This window comes from Triticum urartu, chromosome 4A (assembly GCF_056163025.1).
Source record: "Triticum urartu cultivar PI428250 chromosome 4A, HENAU_Tu73, whole genome shotgun sequence".
Lineage (NCBI taxonomy): Eukaryota > Viridiplantae > Streptophyta > Magnoliopsida > Poales > Poaceae > Triticum > Triticum urartu.
Genome location: NC_141876.1, coordinates 601,101,863 through 601,124,216, shown reverse-complemented (window position 1 = coordinate 601,124,216; position 22,354 = coordinate 601,101,863). Strand labels below are relative to the sequence as shown.

Genomic DNA, 22,354 nt, shown 5'->3' with positions numbered 1-22,354 from the left:
CCTGTGTGGCTTGCTGGATCACTTGGCTTGGACACCAATCAAGCTCGCCCGGCCGGCCATGCATGCATGCTTCATCAGGATGTGGAGGAGGAGGAGAGGATGCAGTGCAAAAATGGTGTTGTCGGCCGGCTGGGCGGAAGCAGTGGTGCGCGCTGCCTTGGCTTCACGCATGCGACAATTGGACAGGGAATCTTCACACGGAAATGCGATCCAGGACCTGCAATTCAATTTAGCCCCTAGAAATTACTTTGAGAAATTCAGCAAGAAAAGGTTTTATTAACACAAAAATCGTGTAAGTTGAGAATAATTCATTGCAAACTTCCAAAAACAACATGATTGGTTTCCGAGAGTGAGAGATGGGTTGAAGACCAAATTTGGCCATGCATGCAATGCAATCCAGATCCAGGGTGGCGAGGAAGGCGTCGGCGGCGAGAGAGAATGAATAATCTGCAAGAAGCCAACAACCGCTTCCTTTATTTGCAGTTTCCCGGAAAAGAAAGAAAGAGCCAATCAGTCAAACAATCGTAGAGGAAGCAGCAGAGGAGAGCAGTATCCACATCGATGGATGTGTCATGTGTGGGTAGAGTGGGGTGCAAGCGATTCATCCACCCCATCTTTCCCTCGTCTTCTTCCCCTGCTCTGCTCCGGCCCCGGCACGGCAGCCAACCCTACACTCCAAATATATCTAAGAAGCAAGCAAGGAAAAGGAAAAATCCTAGTGCAAGAGGCATCAGGCCCAGAGCCGGAGGGTCGTCGTAAAGCAGCACTCCGGTGTGATGCTACTGGTCTGCTACTCTCTGTTGGCGACTACAAGTGTGCCAGCCAGTATCAAAGTAGTTGCAGTGAGTACGTCGACCCCGATCGATCGCCGGCCAACTGAGATACCGATGGATCGATCGATCTCACCACGTATACCCCCTCCGAGGCCGATCGATCAAATTGAAATGTATCGGCGGCAGCGGCTGACTGATGCATGCACGCGTGTAAGCAGCTACTACTTTTTTTTTGAAACAAAAAGCAGCTACTACTTGTGTCACCGCATGCATGCACTTGTGTCAACGCGTGCATGCGGGCCCATGCATGCAAATGCAAAAATGCATACTAGCTAGCTAAGGCTAGTCGTAATGGGAGCATGTCAATTAAACTTTTTGAATGATGTGTGGTATCATATCATGATACCGTATCATATTAAATGTTGTGTTACTTTGTGTCATGCATGGCAATTAATAAGACAATATAAGATATTGACTTATGATACTATACATTATGGAGGTAGTATGATATACTACTAGTATATGATACTCCCATTACAACCAACCTAACGAGCGACCGCACCGCACGGCACCTGGTCCTGGGACACACATGGACATGGTGCAGCGTATTTTGCCGAATTGAGCAACATGTAGTATGTGATGAGGTGAAGCAGAGTTGGTCGCTGCATTTGCACCTGCATGCGCCGACGCCGATTGCCGGCATGTACGAGCAAGTGAGCATGAGCCCTGAACTGAACTGAAGCCGGCCGTCAACGCCACACCCCACAAACTTGCACTAGTGCACTAGTACTAGAGTCTTTGATTTTGTGGTGGAGTGGAGGATGATAAACCTATCTACTATCTATCTATCCAACGCCAGCACCACCGATGATCATTAGTGCATCATTATGGATGGTCTATGTGGTGCCCATCACGCACGCGCTCCACCGTGCACAGGTCCAGGGCCGGCCCACCAGGATGCTTGATCTTGCGCTTGTACGTCGCAGGAGCACGATGCTTGAGAAGAGGCCACACACCATTAAGCTTGATGTGTACGTCGTCAGCAGCAGCAGCAGCAACAACAACAACGATTTCCCTATATGCCTGCACGCACGCACGCACGCTGCAGCGGTGGTTGTGGTGGGGGATCAACACGTACATTGCATACACCACCACCCCCATCATTGTGTTGCGTTGCACGGGTGACATGACATTCAGTGAGTAACCACCGCCACCACTTCCTTCCTCCCTCCTTTCTTCCTTGCTTCCATTGTGTGTGCGTGTGCGCAGACACGCAAGCCACAGGAGCCGTTTCAAGTACACACTTCCACTTCCATCCATCCACATATATGGTTTTTTTTCCTTTTGCGAAAACATCCACATATATGCTGCAACACTTCATGATGTCCGTGATGCGGTTTATCACGTCCTTTGCGTGAGGAAAGTACTCCCTCCGCCGCTTGCAAAAACGTCTTACATTGTGGGGTAGGACGGAGGGAGTAGATCAAAATTCATACGACATGTCGGCCAAGGCCTCAAGTTATATGGTACTACTATGCGGCGCATAAATTGTCCGCAAATAGAAAAACTATTTGAAGGATGATTTTTTTTCTCTTCTCAATTACACCTCTATGCATGAGACGGTGTTACTGCCCTAATGTCGGGCGTGAAACTTCAAACTCTGAATAATTTCTAAGAAACAAACATTTTTACTCTTCACTCGCACGCACTTACCGTTTCTTAGTGGCCAACTGCCGTGTCAATGTTCATCTCCAATCAGACGGTTTGCAGTGCTCGATACTTCTTGGCGTTGGTGACTTAGGGGCTGTTTGGTTTCAGGCCACAACTTGCCACACTTTGCCAGACCTCAACTTACTCCCTCGGGTCCTTTTTAATTTGCATATAAGTTTTATCCGAAGTCAAACTATCTATACTTTGACCCAACTTCTATAAAAAAAAAGGTAATAACATTCACGATGTCAAATCAATATTGTTAGATTCATTATGAAATGTGGTTTCATAGTATTTATATTTGCTACTGTTGTTGGTATTTCTTAATATAAATTTAGTCACAAAAAGGGTTCCGAAGATAGTATGTTTGTTCACTCATTTCAGTTCGTATATAGTTTATATTAAAATATCCAAAACATCTTATATTTGTGAACGGACGGAGAACCATGCGGCGACGCGAACACCAATTTGTTACAAACCTCAGCAAAACACCATCATCAATTCATCATCTATCTAAGACTAAAAGGAGAGTTATACAAGCACAGGTCAAAGGTAACGTGCCAACTCTGGGAACAAGAAGCAGCAGCAGATTTTGTGTGCGTCTCACCAACCAGATCATAATTGTGCAGCATCAGCAAGGATAGCTGGTGACCCCACTGTTGCAGGATCGGGGGTGTCACGGCGAGTAAGTACAGCCACGAATATATTCTCTTCTTCTCCGGCGACGACGGCACTCGTCCGGATCGACACTATCTACAGCTGCCAGCCATGCCCATGCCTGCTCTCACAACACAAGTGTCGCCTTGTCACACACCGGTCTACAGCAAAGCTCACTCCGTCGGCCTCCGTCTCCATCTTGGGCTTCTCTGGCTGGCTGGGTGCTACACAGTCTTGGGCCTCAGTCAGTCTTGGGCAGAGCGGTTGGTCGCTCGAGCTGAGTGAGGTAGATTACGATGCATGGCAATGGAGAATTATGGATCAGTTGATGCAGGTGGTGGTGGCGGCGCCGGGGTCCATGGCGATGTCGAGCTGGCGGCGGGAGAGGGAGGATGGCAGGGAGAAGGCGCCGACCATGCCCACGCCCATGCCGCCCACCTTGTTGATCCCGTCCCAGCCGATGTGCCCGACGTGCTGCACGTCCGTGGGGTACCCGATCACGATCTCCCTCTCCTCTTCATCTTCTTCCTCACTGTCGTACGCCGCGAAGAAGGTCTTGATTCCCTTGAGCAGCCGCTGCACCCCCGCCGTGACGATCCCGGACGCCGCCGCGGCCTTGGCCTTGTCCTCGCCGCTTTCTTCTCCGGCGCCTCTGTCTGAAATGGACCACCGATTGGTTGCTGCTGTTAGTACGTATGTAGTGCCTGTGGCAGCGGATCGTGATACGAATTATGTATGCTCAGAGACTAGTTACTTACCCTGTGTGGTGGCCGCCATGGTTGTGGTGGTGGAGGAGGGGTTGTCGGCCTGCTTTCCTGGCTGTGGCGGCTGCGGCTTCTTGTGGAGCGGGTCAGCGACGGCTACGGTGGACTGCGACATGCAGCCGATGGAGAAGGGGAAGCCGGCGCCGCCGCGTCGGACCTTCATCGGAGCCGGAGCTGGAGATTGATACGAACACTACGGAGGGCACAGAGGGTTTGACGAGGAGGAGAAAGAAAGAAAGATGTAGAATGGAGTTGCGTTCTTGGCTCGGCGTGTCTTATAGCCACGGCCCACGGGAGGAGAACAAAAGAGGGAAAGCAAGGCAAGGTTTGGTGAGAGAGAAAGACAGAAAGCAGAGAGAGAGAGAGAGAGAGAGAGAGAGAGAGAGAGAGAGGCATCATCAAATAGGTTAGTTTTGGTAGCATGGTATCATGGAGATCAATCAGGAACCATCTTCGTGGACTAATTGCTTTTCTCTCGCGTGGTTTCCTTTCTCTTGTTGCTGCCTGCTGGTGCTGGGGCTGGGACGTGCACATCAGTTGCGTTAAAATTCCTTTCAAAAGGGTGCTGGGTGAGCTTGATTTGGCGCCATCGTATCTCTAGTGGATGCAGCACGCACACAAAGAGATCTCTCCTCTTTCTCTTTGTCGTGTCATGCTTTTGGCCGGTGCAGTGATGTCAGTGTGTGTGTGTGTCAAATTAGTTGTGGGGTGTTCTGGGTCATGGTTTTACACCCAAGGGGGTAACTCTTCCGGGCCTCTGCATCCCGGGATGCACACATCCAAAATTATCGCGGAGCCCGGACTAGCAAAGTCTTTCTAGAAAAACTGAACACACACATGTTTCCTGGTTCATGCTCTGGACGCGTCATGCAGGTTGAATAATTCAGAAAAATCTATGGATGGAAAAAATAGGAAGTAAGCATGCCTGCTTTTGACCTTATTTTTTGCTTGTGAAAAAGGAAAAAGGGCTACCTCTATCATCATCTCATCCAAATGAAATCTACACCAGCAATTTGATAATGGGCGGGATTTTGGCGAGGCTAACGAGTGGCCAACCCAACCACCTGCATATATATCCGCTGCTCAACGAAAAACAGTGGAAAAGGGGGCGAACGAGAGAGGGGGTCGTTCACATGTACTTTAATCATCGCAAGAATTAAATTAGACAAAGGATGTCAATGAAGTAATGGTACTACAAGTACAATATGCAAAAGATGCAACGATTTGTCGATATTAAAAGCATGCAACATGGCCATGAAACATTCTCTCCTTGGCGGATCACTTGCCTTGAACCCCAACCAAGCTCGCCGGACATGAATACGGGATCAGGAGGACCGGAGGAGGAGGAGGAACATGCACTCTACGTGGAGATTAATCAGGAATGATCTCTGTGGACTAATCAATTGCTTTTTCCTCTGGATTTTCCTTCGTTTTTCTGCTGGGACTGGGACTGGGACTGGGACGTGTGTTAAAAGTTGCTCTCGAGAGGAAACTATGGCGTGAAATGCATGGAAACGGCGAGCTTGGGCAGGGTTATAGTGAGTGGAGAGCCGTGAGCTTGATTTGGCACCATCATCGGCTAGTGGATGAAGCACATCTATCTCTCTCGCTCTACTGTCGCTTCATGCTTTTGGGCACGAACGATTTAGGTGTGTCTAAGTTCAAACAAATTCGTCAAGAAGAGGGTAATAAAATTAAAAACACGTTTTCAGATTGATTGCCAGTTAGCAGCGTATGTGTTCTCCCCGCCTAAAAAAGAAGCAGCATGGCATGTGTTGATGCCTGGATGTGCCGCAGCTTCAGCGTGGCGTACAACCGTTAGTCAGCTGCAGGTTGAATAATCCGTACGTAGCATCCTAGAAAAATCCAGGGAACGAAACTGAAATGATAAGCATGTTGATTTTGAGATTCTTTCTTCGACCAGGCATCCACTTTAGATTCTTTTTGTATTCCAGTCTGAAAAGCCGAACACATAATCTGAAATCTACGTCAGTAATTTGATACTACTCCTCAGAGGTAGTACTACTTTAACCAGGGAAGAAAACAGGGGAATTATATTGAACAGAGTAGAATATGGAATGGAATGCAATATGGCAATATTAAAGACGTGCAACATGGCCACATGCATGAAACCTTCTCTCCCTGTGTGGCTTGCTCGATCACTTGCCTTGGACACCAATCAAGCTCGCCGGAGGAGAAGAGGATGCAGTGCAAAAGTGGTCTCGTCGGCCGGCCGTATGAAGCAGAGGTGCGCTGAATTGGACAGGGAATCTTCACGTGGAAAATGCGATCGAGGACCTACAATTTATTCTCTGAAATTTACCCCCAAAAAACACATTCGAACAGATTCATACAGGTTGAAATTTATCCTTGTATAGGTTTCGAGAAACAACATGATAATTTGTACGCGCCAAACTGGGATAAGGTGACGAACAAATGGCTGCATGCGGTACAAGCAATGCTTGCAACTCAAGGTCAGCGTAGAATTTCATTGTACGATCATACGCGTAGGTGAGATGATTCTCGCGGAAACGTACGTTGCCAAGTTTCTACCGTTTGGCGTTTGCTATTCACCAATACGCATGCATTATTTTGTTTTTTATTCGGAAAGAAAAAAGACCAAGGACGGACAGCTTTTCATAAGTTGCAAAATAGTGGGTGCATACGTGTGTGTGTGTGTGCTTGAGTTACAGAAATGCACCGTATCATCAAGAATGAAATGCTAGGGTGTTCCAACAAAAATCGACGCTACCATCCATCATCTTTGGTAACATCAAGAATGAGGCTAGGCTTTGGATCGCCGCCGGCGCGAAACACTTGGGAAACATCATGCCGCGAGAGTAGAATCTATGTATCTTATCTTGCTTTTCTGTTGTAAAAGCAACTCTAAACTTCTTCTTAATTAATGGATGAGGCAAATTTTTTGCCTCCGTTTCAAAAAAAAAAAGAAGAAGAAATGCACTGTATCCTTCGTATGTAGTTCGATTAGACCTACTACTGAGCTACAAGTGTTGTCGGGGTACTAACACATTTTGTTTTGCTGCATGTGCAAGGGGTTGTTTTTATTCATAGATTGATCTCCGGAGAAGAGTGGGGTCGGGGAATACAACATGTTCTTTATGGAGAGGGATGGGTTGAAGACCAAACTTGGTGATATGCATCATGCATGCATCTGGAGTGTGGAGTCTGCCCTGCCGTCGGTCGGCTGCGACAGGTCAATACTAGTGAGGAGAAATCCATTCTCCAACAACCGCTTCCTTTGCAGTTTCCGGGAAAGAAATTAAGAATGAAGCAATCGATCGATCCAAGAGGAAGAGGAAGAGGGGACATGGCAGCTAGCAGTATCCACATGGAGGGAGATCTCTCTGTGGACTGGAGTGGGAGTGGGGTGCAAGCGATTCATCCATCCCATCTTTCTCGTGTCGTCTGCAACCCTACACTCCAAATACCACATCTAAGGCCAAGTCCACATATCATGTCCGCCTCCGTCCGTTTGCGGTAAAAGGGACAAATGAGACGGCCCAGCGCGCGGATGCAAACGGACTTTTGTCCGCTTTGTGTCCGCTTTCGACCCATCCCCGATCCAAGTTTGCGCCGGTTTTGGGGTGAAACGGGCAGCGCGCGGACGGGCGGGACGCGCGCGCTTGTCCTTCCCTGGCCCGCCTGTCGGTGGGAGAAACTAACCCCCCCCCCCTCACGCCCATTTAGCGCCATTTCCCCCAAACCCTCCCACGTCCCTTCCGCCGCCCCCTCTCTCCCTCGTCCATGGCCGACGCCCCGCCGAGTTCCGGCGGCCTGGCCGTCGACCCGCCCGCAAAGGTGAAGAAGAAGAAGGCGCCAAGAAAGCCACGGTCGGAGTGCACGCCGGAGGAGATCGCCAAGTTGGACGCGGAATCGACGAAGACGAGGGAACGGAGAGCGGTCGTCAAGGTCAATGCCGCCGCGGCCAAGTTCGCCGCCCACGCGATGAGCTGGAGGCCGCGCGGCGCAAGGTCGCGGCCGACGAGAAGGAGGACCTCGTCAACAAAGCGCACGCCATCCTCATGCTTGGCATGGGCCGTCCGGCCGGGTTCCCTGCAGCGGTCGTCGGCCCGGCGAGCACAGGCTCGTCGGTCGCCCGGCCTACGCACTGCCAGTCGCCGACCTCGCGCACCGCGCCCATGTCGCCCGGCTTTCCTCCGCCAAGGCACGACGGCCAAACCCGTTTCTCGGGGTCGCCGGACGTGGGCTTGTTCGCGCCGTCGACACCGCGCCCCGCGGCCATCATCGACCTCAACGTCACGCCTGGGTCCAACAGCGGCGGCCGGCCGTCCGTCGAGATGCAAAGAAAGCAGGCACATGCATCGTTCACGGGCACCATGCCGGCCCCCCGCGTCTTGTTTGACGGAAGGCCAACTGTCGGTGTCAAAACCGACGGATCTCAGGTAGGGGGTCCCGAACTGTGCATCTAGGCCGGATGGTAACAAGAGACAGGGGACACTTTGTTTTACCCAGGTTCGGGCCCTCTCGATGGAGGTAAAACCCTAATCCTGCTTGATTAATATTGATGATATGGGTAGTACAAGAGTAGATCTACCACGAGATCAAGGAGGCTAAACCCTAGAAACTAGCCTATGGTATGATTGTTGTGTATGGAGTTGATTCTGTCCTACGGACTACAACCCTCCGGTTTATATAGACACTGTATAGGGTTAGGGTTACACAGAGTCGGTTACAAGGGTAAGAGATCTTGAATATCGCATCGCCAAGCTTGCCTTCCACGCCAAGGAAAGTCCCATCCAGACACGGGACGAAGTCTTCAATCTTGTATCTTCATAGTCCAGGAGTCTGACTGAAGGTATAGTCCGGCTATCCGAACACCCCCTAATCCAGGACTCCCTCGGTAGCCCCTGAACCAGGCTTCAATGACGACGAGTCCGGCGCGCAAATTGTCTTCGGCATTGCAAGGCGGGTTCCTCCTCCCAGTCCTTCATAGAAGATTGTAATCACCAAGAGTAGTGTCCGGCTCTGTAAAATAAGTTTCCACATATTGCCAAAGAGAATAATATTAACACAAATCAAATCTGCTGACGTATTCTGCAGTGCACCATCACATTTATAGCCAAGTCCTTTACTCAAATCGTTTTTACTTTCCACCTCAGCATGTTTTACGAGGCGGTTTTCTTGGCACGTCTTGTCAAAGCAGAGATCGTGTACCCCCCTTTCACGGGATTCTCATCAATACGGACGTGGGTAACCCAATCGTGCCCGTTAGCAATTTTTCTCGATTAAAGGCGAGTCCCAAACGGTAACGGGGAGGGCCCTTGGTATTCGACCTCTTATAAAGAGACCAAGGCCTTACTCCTTTTTCCAATCTCAAACGAGTTCGCCCGTCACCTCGAGTTCCAACACCCTAGGCTTCAGATTCCAGGCGCTTCGGACCTTCGACAATGTCCGGTTCCGACCTTCAAGGCCGATGGATGCCCTCCTCCGTCACGGAGGAGGACGTGCTAAAGTTGAGAGAGGCTAAGTTCCTGACAGCCGAAATTCCGCACAGGTTGCCTGCTCAAGGGCAGGCTATCCCCAGTCCCCAGCCTGGTGAGAGCGTGGTGTTCGTGTCTGACTTTCGGGGGTTAGGCTTCCCGATAGATCCTTTCGTGAGGGGGCTGCTGTTTTATTATGGGATGGAATTTCACGACTTAGCCCCGGAGTCTATCCTCCACATTTCCTCATTCACCGTCGTGTGCGAAGCATTCCTCCATGTTACTCCTCACTTTGGATTATGGCTCAAGACTTTTGGAGTGGAGCCGAAGATGATCAAGGGACGGCACACAGAGTGCGGAGGTGCTGTCATAAGTAAGAATGCCGATGCTCCATGGCCCGAGGGCTCCTTTCAAGAGGAGCTCGGCTTGTGGCAACGAGAGTGGTTCTATATCACCTCTCCCCAAAGCGCCAAGTGGGTGGCGCCTCCTGCCTTTCGCTCGGGTCCCCCACCACGGCTAGCGTCATGGGTCAACAAAGGATTAGATTGGGGGTTATCCAAAGACGTGCCCCTGTTGCAGGGCCGCGTTAGGGATCTTTTAGAAGGAGACCTCAACCTGGTCAAGGTGACGTAGGTCATGCTGATTCGCCGAATATTGCCCGGCAAACGTCGCCCCCTTCGCCTGTGGGAGTTTAACCTGGAGGGACCGCGAGCTCTCCAGAACTTCATGGGCGCGACGCCCGCGAAGATGTATAGACTGTTCTTCGGATCACAAGGGATGTGTCCGGATTTAACCGAGGACGCAGGTCTAACCTGCAATCGCCCGATACTCAAGTAAGCAATCTTGTGCCCGGACTTCCTATCCGTATAATTGTCATAAACTTGCCCCTAAAAGAGCCGTCTTTTTAAACAGGAGTGGATAGCGAAGGCAAAGCTGATCAGGTGTCCGGCTCCCCTTCCTGAAACCAGATCGGATACCGTGCTGGTCAGGATGCTGGAGATAGTGCCTTTGGAGGGGGGGGACAAGGAAGCTATGGCCTCCTCGAAGGAGGCTGCCCCGAAGGGAGGAACCGACAATTCCTCTCCCCAGGGGAAGAAGAGAGCCGCCTCTGACGACCCGGAAACCATGGTCTTGAAACGGGGGAGAAAGTCCTCGTCAGAGGGTCCGGCGCCGGGGAATTCCTCGGCCGGACTATGCCCTCAAGGGGATCAGCCCTCCAGCGAGCCGTAAGTAGAGAGAGGTTTTCCTTTTGAGGGACGAGAGAAATCTTTGATTTATATCTGAGAAGATTAACCGAAATTTTACCTTGTAGCTCGGACCTCAGCCCTTCTCATCAGAGCTCGTCTTCGGGGGATCTTCTTCCGGAGATGATGGAGAGCGGGACGCCTCCCCCTGCCGTGCCGCCTAGCGAGGCGGGCGACCCTGAGGTGTCATCACGGAGGGTTTCTCCGAATCCGGCAGGGGCGGAAGGTGGTAGTGCGGCCCCCCGAAGTTCTCCGCGTCCGGCCTTCGAAAGAGGCCATAGGACAAGTCCGGCACCGTCGGGTGTTCGGCTGGAGGAGCTAAAGATTCTGCTGGGGCGAGCTTCTATCTCAGAGGAGCACCGTGCATTGATGGGCACGGTGATTGAAAGGATTTCATCCGCAGAAGACGGATTGCATGAGGCCGTCAAAAGCTTGCTGACGGGTTTTGAGGTATGTTAAATGATGTACACGTTTGTCAGTTGCGCATAAGTAAGATGCGCCCTGTGTAGATAGTAGCCCCTGAGACTCTGCGCGTTGTCAAGAAATGACGGCGCGCAGAGGATCATAATCCCAGGTCTAATATGTCGCCTTTGAATTTAGGTGGCGGGGTGTTCGGAATCGAGCCGAACTGATGAATTTGCCAAACTAAAGCGGCAACTGGACGTGGCAGATGCCGACATCGCGCTTGTCAACAAGCGGCTTGATGAGGCTCAAGGTATGTAATTCTTCGGGCGGCGCCAGGTAAGAGGAGCTTCATGCCAGTGTCTTACAATGTGTGTGCTTGACACAGATGGTACGGCCGCCGTGGAGAATCTTAGGGCAGGACTTGCCCGAGCTAAGGAGCAAGCCAGAAAAAGCGATGCGGCTGCCCAGAAGGCCCTTGAAGAGCTGAGAGCCGAACAGGCTGCTCATTGCCGAAGCAAAGAGGAGATGGCCGAGATGGCCAAAAGGTTGAAAAGTGCTACCGACCGTTGCAGGCTTCTTGAGAAAGAAGACCGGGCGAAACAGACGGACTTAAAGAAGGCCGTCGCCAATGCCAAGGACGCGCGCTCTGCGATGAGAGCTGCGAAGGAGGAGCTGCGTCAGGCCGAACAGATTGTGGCTGGAAAGCCCTTTATGCTGCGAAGGCAGGTTTGTGATCCGAAGTTTGCTCCGTTGGACCGGATGTGGAGTGTGGAGGACACCTATCTGGATTTGGCAGCGAGTGCTGCTGATGCGACCGAAAACTTTCGAGATCAGAAAGATCGCGAAGTGGAAAGACTTTTCTGGTTGCAGTTTCACAATCCAGAGCGTCCACTGGCAGTGGGTGATCATTTGGCTCAATGGGCCGAACTGAATAGATTGTCTGGACTCGCCATGAAGTACGTTGTGGGTCACCTGTGGCCGGGGAGTTCGGAGCCGAAGAGTTATTTCAGCTTGGTGCAGTAATTCCTTGACGCGGTGCCGCGTATAAATGCAATTAAGAAGTCAGCATGCATAGAGGGCGCTAGGATGGCCCTAGCCCGTGTTAAGACATACTGGGCAGAGATGGATACCACCGTTGTTGCGTCCCGAGACTCGGACCAAAGCCGAGTACCCTTCGAGCATTATTTTCAGGAAGTTCTTGAAGGCGCTCGTGTACTAGAGACACAGTGCCCCAAAAGATGCTATGTTATGATAGGATATGTAATTATAAAGTAATATTTTGATAAACTGTAGTGGCCTTTTTTATACTTGTGCCTCAAGTATTGTAAACACCTTCTATGCGGCCGTTTTAAGATATATATATATATATATATATATATATATATATATATATATATATATATATATATATATATATATATATATATATATATGTACCCCACGTAGATAGTGCGGGGGTGCTCGCAGAAGACGCATTTTCACACTTAACCCAACGTCTTGGTCCTACAAAGGAGGTGATAGCGCAGCGGGCCAGGCAACCGGACTATAATGCTTTAACACTTTCACTTAGCCATAGGAGTTTGAAAATGAGACTCTTTAGGTAGCTCCTTGGTGGCAACTGCGCTCGTCCGAATTCGGGGCGCGTATGTGCCTGACCGGGAAGCGGCCCTTCGTTAAAGTGGAGGAATACGATAGATTCCGATAGGTCATCGAGTGGCTGACCAGTCTCACGCTATATCATGACAGTCAGTTTTCGGCTTTCTCTACTGAGGTGCTCGCCCTGGCCGAACTGGGGGCACAATCGCAGTAGTTCTCCTGGTACTACCTTAGCCGATAGAGCAGAACGTAAGGTAGCCAAACTCAGGAGTCGGGCAACCCAACATTTGACCAAAGACATGATTCGGAGCTGATGCATATAATGCCAAAACTCGCGACGCCGAACACTCCATAAGGCGTTCGGTCTTTATGAGTGCGGGCCAAACAACACTCTTCATTAAAAAAGCCCCTAGTGTCCAGGTACGCGCAAAAATTCTGACGTGGCCACATGACAAGACGCCAGCCTCCTCCTTGGTTATACTGGAAAGAAAAAACCAAGGGAGGTGTAGCAACAAGAGGCAGTAAGAAAGGTTTACGCAGGGTCTTAATCTAAAAAGAATCCTTTAGGATGGGTCCCTACTGCACGTCTGCGCCTGTGTCTCCGTTGTGCCGTATCCTGGACGGGCGCCGCACGACGTTCATCTGTAAAAGAAAGGAACTGAGTTTGGGTCGTGCCAGAAAAGTTAAAAATAAGCAAAATATAAAGTAAGATATGGAAGTTTGAGCTTTATTGTCTCTTATTGTATATGCGTGGAGCCCCTTGTGCTGGGGTATATGGCTTCTAGGCCTGCTTCAATGATGATTTTGCACCGAACTTGTCTATCCGCGTTCGTGGTCTTGAAATGACCTATTTTAAAGTTTTTTGGCCGGTGAGGCCATTTTTCTGTGGGGCTGTTAAAGCGGCTGCACTGTCCTCCGCTTAGGGAGGCGCACTTTAGTGCTTTCCCATCAAAGAGATGATGCCTCGTGGACCGGGCATCTTAAGCGTAAGAGATGCATAATGCGGTATTGCGTTAAATCGAGCGAAAGCTTCACGTCCCAGTAGTGCTTGATAGCGACTCGAGAACGGGATGACGTGGAAGGTCAGCTTTTCGCAGCGGAGGTTATCGGCAGATCCGAATGTGACTGTGAGCCGGAGAAAACCCGTACAACGGGTGTCCGGACCGGGTATGGCCCCTTGAAAGGAGGTTTTGCTGCGACGGATTCTTGCTGGGTTTATCCCCATGTGCTGTATTGTATCCTGATATATCAGGTTTAGTCCGCTGCCGCCGTCCATAAGGACATTTGAAAACTTGAGTCCGCCAATTATTGGATCGAGTATCAAGGCAGTCCATCCTGCATTCTTGATATTCCTAGAATAATCTAGCTGATCGAAGGTGATCGGCTTTGACAACCAGTGGCAGGATCCTTTGGGGATGGGCCGTGTGGTGCGTACCCTTACGGGCACTGCACGTTTTGTTATGTGAAGTGAGTTCACTGTTTTGACTTCTTGCGGGAAGTTCTTTTGTTTCCTGGTGCTCTGCTGTTGGGGTTCGTCCTCGTCTTCGCTTGCTGTGTCGAGCCCCTTGTGTTCAGCATTGAGTCTACCAGATTGTTTGAAGACCCAACAGTCTCTGTGGGTATGGTTCGCAGGCTTCGCGGGAGTACTATGTATCTGACATATCCTGTCCAGGATTTTATTTAGGCTGGATGGATCGTCCCTGTTATCCTCGGGGAGCGATTTTTCCTGATTTTGTCATGAGTCTTTGAATCCGGCGTTGACTACCGTGCTCTTCGGACTTTTGTCCTTAGTTCGGCGACGATCCTTGTTACGTCGTGGTCTTCCGTTTCCATCCCTGGTTTCGGATGTACTTGGGTCGCTGGGGCTGCACCTTGCCAGCCAGCTGTCCTCCCCTGCACAAAAGCGGGTCATGAGGCTTGTAAGTGCGGCCATTGTTCTTGGTTTTTCTTGGCCGAGGTGTCTGGCGAGCCATTCGTCTCGGACATTATGCCTGAAAGCTGCTAAGGCTTCGGCGTCCGGACAGTCGACTATCTGATTCTTTTTAGTGAGGAATTTATTCCAGAACTGCCGAGCTGATTCTCCGGGTTGTTGAGTTATGTGACTAAGATCGTCTGCATCCGGAGGACGGACATAGGTCCCTTGAAAGTTTGCTCGGAAGGCATCCTCGAGTTCTTCCCAGCTTCCAATTGTATTTTATGGAAGGCTTTTAAGCCAATGTCGGGCTGGCCCTTTAAGCTTAAGGGGTAGATATTTTATGGCGTGGAGGTCATCTCCTCTAGCCATGTGTATGTGGAGGATATAGTCCTCGATCCAGACTCCAGGGTCTGTTGTTCCATCATATGCCTCTATGTTTACGGGTTTGAATCCTTCTGGGAATTCATACTCCAGGACCTCATCAGTGAAACATAGGGGGTGTGCGGCACCCCTGTATTTGGGTATGCCGGATTCTGATGATGGCTTCATAGCGTTGCTTACGAGAGCTTGCTTTTTTGGCCCATAAATAGACCTGACTGGGCCATGATGCGAATCCTTAAGTGGGTCGCATGCCGATTTAGGTGCGGCGCCGCTTGTCGTTTTATGGGGTCGTCCATCCGACCGTGTGGCTTTTTCATTTTCCGAATGCGAGGGCTCTAGGGCTTCTTCGTCGAATTCAGGCAGTAGCTTTCTTTTCGGATATCTTCTAGTGCGGCGACTGTCGCCGTACTTATCTGTGGCATTGATTACCTTGCTCCATCTGATCCGGAGTGCGTCTTCCGCTGTTTTTAGCTTCCGCTTCTGCTTTTTTAGGCTGTGTGCAGTTGCAACGAGCCTCTCATGGAGATTCTTCTGCTCCGTGGGTTTATTCGGCGTGCGGTCGTCCGGAATGTCGTTTTCGCCGGAGGAGGGATGTTCGTTTTCTCTGTCCGTGTTGCCCTGTTCGGACGGTTGCTCTAAGGCCTGCCCGTCGTTTACCGGCTCGTCTTGCTCTATGGCTGGGTTTGTGTCGAGGCGGGGCTTGGGTCGGCGTTTACGCCGACGCCTTGATTGCTTTTCGGGGGGACGATCTCTCGTCTCCTCCCCTTTTTCCTCGTTGTCGTCTCCCTTAGGGGTGTCCACCATGTATACATCGTGAGATGAGGTGGCTGTCCAATGCCCAATGGGCGTTGGTTCGTCGGTATCTCCTCCATCGTCATCCATGTTGTCGATGTCTTCGGAGCCGAAGTCGGGCATGTCGGTTAAATCGTCGACAGTGGCTATAAAGTGGGTGGTGGGTGGGTTTTGGATTTCTTTGTAGTCCGCATCCCAACTTTGCTGACCGTAGTCCGGCCAGAGCTCTCCTGACAACGAGAGAGACTTTAGAGAATTCAGGATGTCGCCGAAGGGCGAGTGCTGAAAGATGTCTGCGGCGGTGAACTCCATCATCGGCGCCCGATCGGATTCGATTAGCAGGGGCGCGGGGGGTTCGGAATCCGGGTGGAGTCCGGACCCTTGGAGTCACGGGTTGTGCAGAGTGCGGGGCTAGCGTTCGGCTCGATCGCTTTTAGGATCGCAGCCCCTGAGGTGACGTCCAAACGCTCATCCTCGATTGGCGCAGTGAGCTCCGAATCAATGGTCGGAACCGGTGCGTGTGCGGCCTCCAAAGCGTTGTTCGGCGGCAGAGCTATATCATGCCCATCGAGACAGTGCGGCGCGCTTGGCTGTGGCTTGAATCCGTCGAAGATCAAGTCCCCGTGGGTGTCAGCCATGTAGTTTAGGCTTCCAAGCCTGGCCTGATGGCCAGGGACGTAGCTTTCGATCTGCTCAAGGTGGCCAAGCGAATTGGCCCGCAGTGCGAAGCCGCCGAAGACGAAGATCTGTCTGGGGAGAAAAGTCTCACCCTGGACCGCATCGTTGCTGAAGATCGAAAGAGCCATCGGGCCTAAAGGCGACGACACAGAGGAACTCTCAATGAAAGCACCAATGTCGGTGTCAAAACCGGCGGATCTCGTGTAGGGGGTCCCGAATTGTGCGTCTAGGCCGGATGGTAACAGGAGACAGGGGACACTTTGTTTTACCCAGGTTCGGGCCCTCTCGATGGAGGTAAAACCCTACTCCTGCTTGATTAATATTGATGATATGGGTAGTACAAGAGTAGATCTACCACGAGATCAAGGAGGCTAAACCCTAGAAGCTAGCCTATGGTATGATTGTTGTGTATGGAGTTGATTCTGTCCTACGGACTACAACCCTCCGGTTTATATAGACACCGGATAGGGTTAGGGTTACACAGAGTCGGTTACAAGGGTAGGAGATCTTGAATATCGCATCGCCAAGCTTGCCTTCCACACCAAGGAAAGTCCCATCCGGACACGGGATGAAGTCTTCAATCTTGTATCTTCATAGTTCAGGAGTCCGGCTGAAGGTATAGTCCGGCTATCCGAACACTCCCTAATCCAGGACTCCCTCACCAACCCCAACGCCAACGGTCGACGACCCCTTCTACAACCAGTACATGGCGGACGTGATCTTCAAGGGTGGGCATGGCCGTGCCTACGACCCCGAGGAGACCCAAAGTCAGGATGGCCGTGCCCAGTACGTGCCCGACGACCGTGCTGACTACGACCATGGTGACTCGTGGCATGAAGACGATGACATCTATGTCGAAGGTGATGGTGATGAAGAAGAAGGTAATGGCGTTGATATTAGCGGCGAGCCATTGTTCATCGACGAGCTCACCCAAAGAGCGGAAGCAAAAAAGAAGAGGAAGAGCATTCGCACGGGTTCATACACGCAAGATGAGGACAAGTTGATTTGCCAAGTTTGGATGGAGATTAGCCAAGATCGGAGGACCGGCGCGCAACAAAAGGGCATTGTTTTTTGGACGAGAGTCCACAAAACATTCCATGAAAGGAAGATGTTTGAGCCCTACCAAATTACAAGAAACCGTGGCATCAGCTCGATTCAAAAGAGATGGTTGTTCATCCAACAAGAGTGCAACAAGTATTGCGCCGCATTTGAGAGCGTTGAACCACGGCCCGTGAGTGGTCTCGGTGTTGGGGACATGGTATGCTCTCCTCTTCCTAGCCCTTTCCTTGCTACGGCCATGAGACTTCGGCCGTGTATATTTTTGCATGTTCACTTGTTGTTGATCATGTGGTGTAGGCATTTCAATCCTTGGAGGCATTCAAGGCCCGGCACAATGACAAGCCATTCACTCTAACGCATTGTTGGACGATCATCAACAATTGCCCTAAGTTCAAGGACCAATATCGTGAACTACAAAGGAAGAGAGGACTGAAGACGGCCAAGTTCGCCAGAGGTGGAGATGGCGAGGCGTTGAAGAGACCGAGGGGCAAGACCAACTCCAAGGTTGATGACATATGTGATGCCTCATTCATGGCATTGCATGACACTTTGCATGGCATGATGTCCCAAAAGGATGTGAGGGACGAGAAGAAGCGGCAAAGCAAGAAGGAGCAAATGAAGCAATACCTAGACCTTCAAAGAAAGAAACGTGAGATGGAGGAGGCAGCCAAGAGGAGGAAGATCGACATGGAGGAGGCGGCCCGGCAAAGGCAGCTCGACATCGAGACCGACAACGTCAAGGCCAGGCAGAGGCAGCTCGACATCGAGGCCACGAATGCCGCCACCAAAGCGAAGGAGGTCGCCCTTGCGATCATGAGCGTGGACTTGTCGAAGATGAGCGACAAGACGAGGGCCTGGTTCGAGGCCAAGCAGAAGGAGATGCTCGATGCCGAAGGCCTGAACTAGGTCGTCCGATCGGCCGTGGCCGTTCTTTTTGGAGGCTGGCATGGGTGCCGCCCACCCGCTGGGCCGCTGGCTGTGTGCCGGCGAGAAAACATTCATTTTGGTGGCCGGCTGTGTTGCCGGCGAGGACAACTATTCATTTTGGAGGCTGCCTGATGCCGGCGATGGACGTGTAGGCCGCTGGTTCTGTTGCCGGCGTGATGAACCGGGGCCGCTGGCCTGACTAGGACTTGGCATTTGAAACGTTGCTTCTGGTTCTTTAAATAGACGCGGGCATGATGGGACAAATGGATGCGGCCGCACGCTGGACGCATGGCCACCGCATCCCAGGACAAGCTCGGACATGACACTAAATCCCTATCCAAACAGACAAAATTCGGATAAAACGGACGTCCATTTAAGATCGCACGGTGGAGTTAGCCTAACAAGCAAGCAAGGAAAAGGAAAAACTAGTGCGACAGGGAGGCCCAGAGTGATGCATGCTGCTACTCTGCTTTGCTCGCAAGGTAGTCGCGGTGACCACGTCGACCCCGTCGGTCACTTCAACCAACCTAAAAAAAATGAAAAGGAAAAAGGAAAATTCCAACATTGCCCATCGGTCAAAGTGAAATGCCTTGGCAGCTACTCCCTCCATTTCAAAATATAGCGCGTCCGCGCTTTCCGAGATCCAACTTTGACCATAAATTTAACCAACAAAACCAACTGTGGCGGGAGAAAAAAATTATATAATTAAAAACTTCTTTTGAATATGAATTCACTGATATAATTTTTGCTCCCGCCGTAATCGGTCTTGGTAGTTAAATTTATGGTCAAAGTTGAAGCACGTTGATAGAGGAAACAATACATTGTGAAATGGAGGAAGTACTAGCTGACTGGTGCGTGTAAACCACTCCACTAGTACTACTTGCTCAGTAGATCTCACTACTAAGTACGTAGTTTTGTCAACGTTTCGCAAAAAACAATAGTACTTTTGTCAACCCTACGAGGGTGCTTGGATCCAAGGAATTTATTTTAGTCTGACTAAAAATAGTCTCTTTAAGAGACTAAAGTTCCAAGCACCCCTGACTAAAAAGGGGCTAAAACTAGTCTTGAGACTAAAATGTTTTAGTCAGTGATACCCCTATTAAAATGTGGATGAGTCCTCTCTCTCCTCATTTAACTCCTCTCCTTTAACACAGGCGAATTCTGGATTGGAGAATTTGGAGGATAATAAATGCTCATTAACTTGATTTTATTCTCTTTTATTTGGATCCAAGCATGAGTGAGACTAGCAAATTTTAGTCTCACTACTTTTAGTTATAAGACTAAAACGTATCGAGCACCCTCTACGTTAGGCTGGCCGGTCGCGGTTGACGTGTTTGCATGCACCAACCAGTGACCCCAACCGTGATATACACTACCAATGCCCAATGGTGTGTTTGAATTTGGCGGTACCTACAACTACGAGTTGACCTGGTGGGACACATGCATGGTTTACAAGTAGCATGTTCTTTAATTACGGAATCAGAAAGAATTCAGCTTTAGCAGAGTTGCTCTCTGCATGCGCCGACGCCGACGCTGGCGGCCGGCACCGAGAGAGATGGATGAGAATGCACTCTCATCGGTGGTGCTGAAGCCGGCCGGCCGGCCGTCCGCCAACGCCGAACCACAAACTTGCATTGCAACAGTAGTAGGGTCTTTAATAATTTAGTGGTGGTGTTGGTGGTGGAGGATGATCAACCTATCTACTAGCGCCCGCAGCACCACCGATGATTATTAGCGCATCATTAAGAATGGACCACCACGACGCACGCGCGCCACCGTGCCCATGGCCAAGCACAGATGGATGATGGATTGATTTTTCCGTTGCGCTTATATATTACTCTCCTCGTTCGGAAATACTTGTCCTCTAAATGGTTGTGTCTGAACTTATTTTAGTTATAGATACATCCATTTTATTCATTTCAAGAACAAGTATTTCCGGACGGAGAAAGTACTTCCTCCGTTTCTTTTTAGTCCGCATATAAGATTTGGTCAAAATCAAGCTTTGTAGAGTTCGACTAACTTTATATTAAGAAATATAAACAATCACAATATGAAATTATTATTATTAGATGCATCATGAAACGTATTTTCATACTATATAGTTTTTAGTATTGTAGATGTTTATATCTTTTTATATAAATTTGGTGAAATTTTGTGTTGTTTGACTTTGACCAATTCTTATATGCGAAGTAAAAAGATATGGAGGGAGTACATTACAGACTTACAGTACGTCGCATGAGCACAGTTAAGCTGGATGTGTATGTCAGCAGCAGCAACGATATCGCTATATATCCGCACGCACGCAGGCTCGCCCAAAGGCGGTGGTTCTGATGGGGGGTCAACACAACACGTACTTGTACGTACATTACATACACTAGCTAGCACCATCATTGCGTTGCACCGGTGACTCGACGTGACAGTCAGTGAGTAACCACCGCCACCACTTCCTTTCTTTGGTGGTGTCATCGTGTGCGCAGGAGGACAGGCAGCCTTTTCAACTACACACTTCCATCTCCACTTGCATTCATCAACATATATGTAATATGTTGCACTTGGTGATACCCCCTTTTTCTTGTCCTTTGCGCCATGGAAGTACAGTCCACCATCATCGTCTTGCCAAGACAAATTTTCATGTGACACGTCGGCCCAGGCCTTAAGTTAGGCATGAACTATGATGGCATAAGGATACTGTTGCCCCATGAGAAAGAGAAAATAAAGACATCCACTACACATACATATGTATCTCTATTATCCACTTCAACATTTTCAGCTTTATGCACACTTTTTCTCCCCGAAGCATCCATCTGAACCTACTTTTCCTGAATCAGATCCTACGGGGCATCACCCTAGGGCTATGCATTGGTCATGCCCTTAGTAGTGTTGCTACCCCGCGAATAAAGTATCGTATAAAAAAGAAAAAATATTTGAAGGATGGCCATGTTGCGACGCTCTCAAGCAGCACTCATATAAAAAAGATAAATTACTTGAAGGACGGCCATGTTGCGACGCTCTCGAGCAGCACTCGCTTGTTGTAACATCCACCATGTTGCGACGCTCTCAAGAAGCACACATTACAACACACTCGATGTTACGACGCTCCTGAGGACCACACATTGCAACACACCTCATGTCACGATGCTCCTAGGAACCACACATTGCAATACCCTCCAGGTTACGACACTCCCGAGCACCATGCTCTCCTCCAACCGCAGCAACACGACCATTGTTGCAAATCTGCCCATTATTAGCTTAATGTCACAATAGCCCTGAACCTCTAAATCTCTGAAGAAACAAACAATCTACCAGAAGTACGGTGTTACCCCTAGAACAGGGGGGGGGGGGGGGTCCGAACCCGGGTAAAGCCTCTCTCGTGTGAAATCTCATTCCAAGATCATCCACGTGCGCCTTACCTTACCAAAAAAAAAATCCTAAATCATGTGTATTGCCGCGAAATCCCCGCGATAGTGCCGCTTCTCATCGATCACTAAGGAGCTGTTCGGGAAACCACCAGCTCTGCCAAATTCAAGAATCCGGGAAGTACCTGTTTCCCCGCTCCAGCGTTTTGAACTGCCGCTCCGGCTGCTCCGGGAGCGGAGTCACGGAGCGGAAGGGACTCCGAACAGGGCCTAAATCACATCACATGGCCATTGCTTGACGATAGAATGTTTCCCACTTGTCAACGGCACAATAGCTCGCCTTATTTTACTCCAATTTCTTGCCAAGTTCATGTTTTCTTTAGCTATATTTACTGTCAGTTACTCTAAATATTAGTATAACCTGTCACCCAATCAAAATATATGAGATTGTCCACAAGTCTTGGGCGACAACCTGAAAAACGTGACAGTAATTTTAACATCGCTCCTCTAGAGAGAGAGCTGACCAAAGTAGAAAACTACCATGCCCATTCTCAACAGTTTGGAAGCCATCTTTTAACTTGCGATGGTACCTCATACCGTGCTGGCGACTCTTTTTTCAACACGAATGGCGTTCG

General features: G+C 50.0%; 1 protein-coding gene across 1 annotated transcript; it reads right to left on the bottom strand.

Annotated features, from left to right (window-relative positions):
• Positions 1–2,890: 2,890 nt before the first annotated feature.
• LOC125554383 (CRIB domain-containing protein RIC4) lies at positions 2,891–4,245 on the bottom strand. The gene is made up of 2 exons (XM_048717952.2): positions 3,899–4,245; positions 2,891–3,796 (listed from the first exon to the last, which is right to left on the bottom strand). The coding sequence occupies exons 1-2, from the start codon at positions 4,065–4,067 to the stop codon at positions 3,462–3,464; spliced, it is 504 nt and encodes a 167-aa protein (XP_048573909.1). The 5' UTR covers positions 4,068–4,245; the 3' UTR covers positions 2,891–3,461.
• Between the last annotated feature and the right edge of the window lie 18,109 nt (positions 4,246–22,354).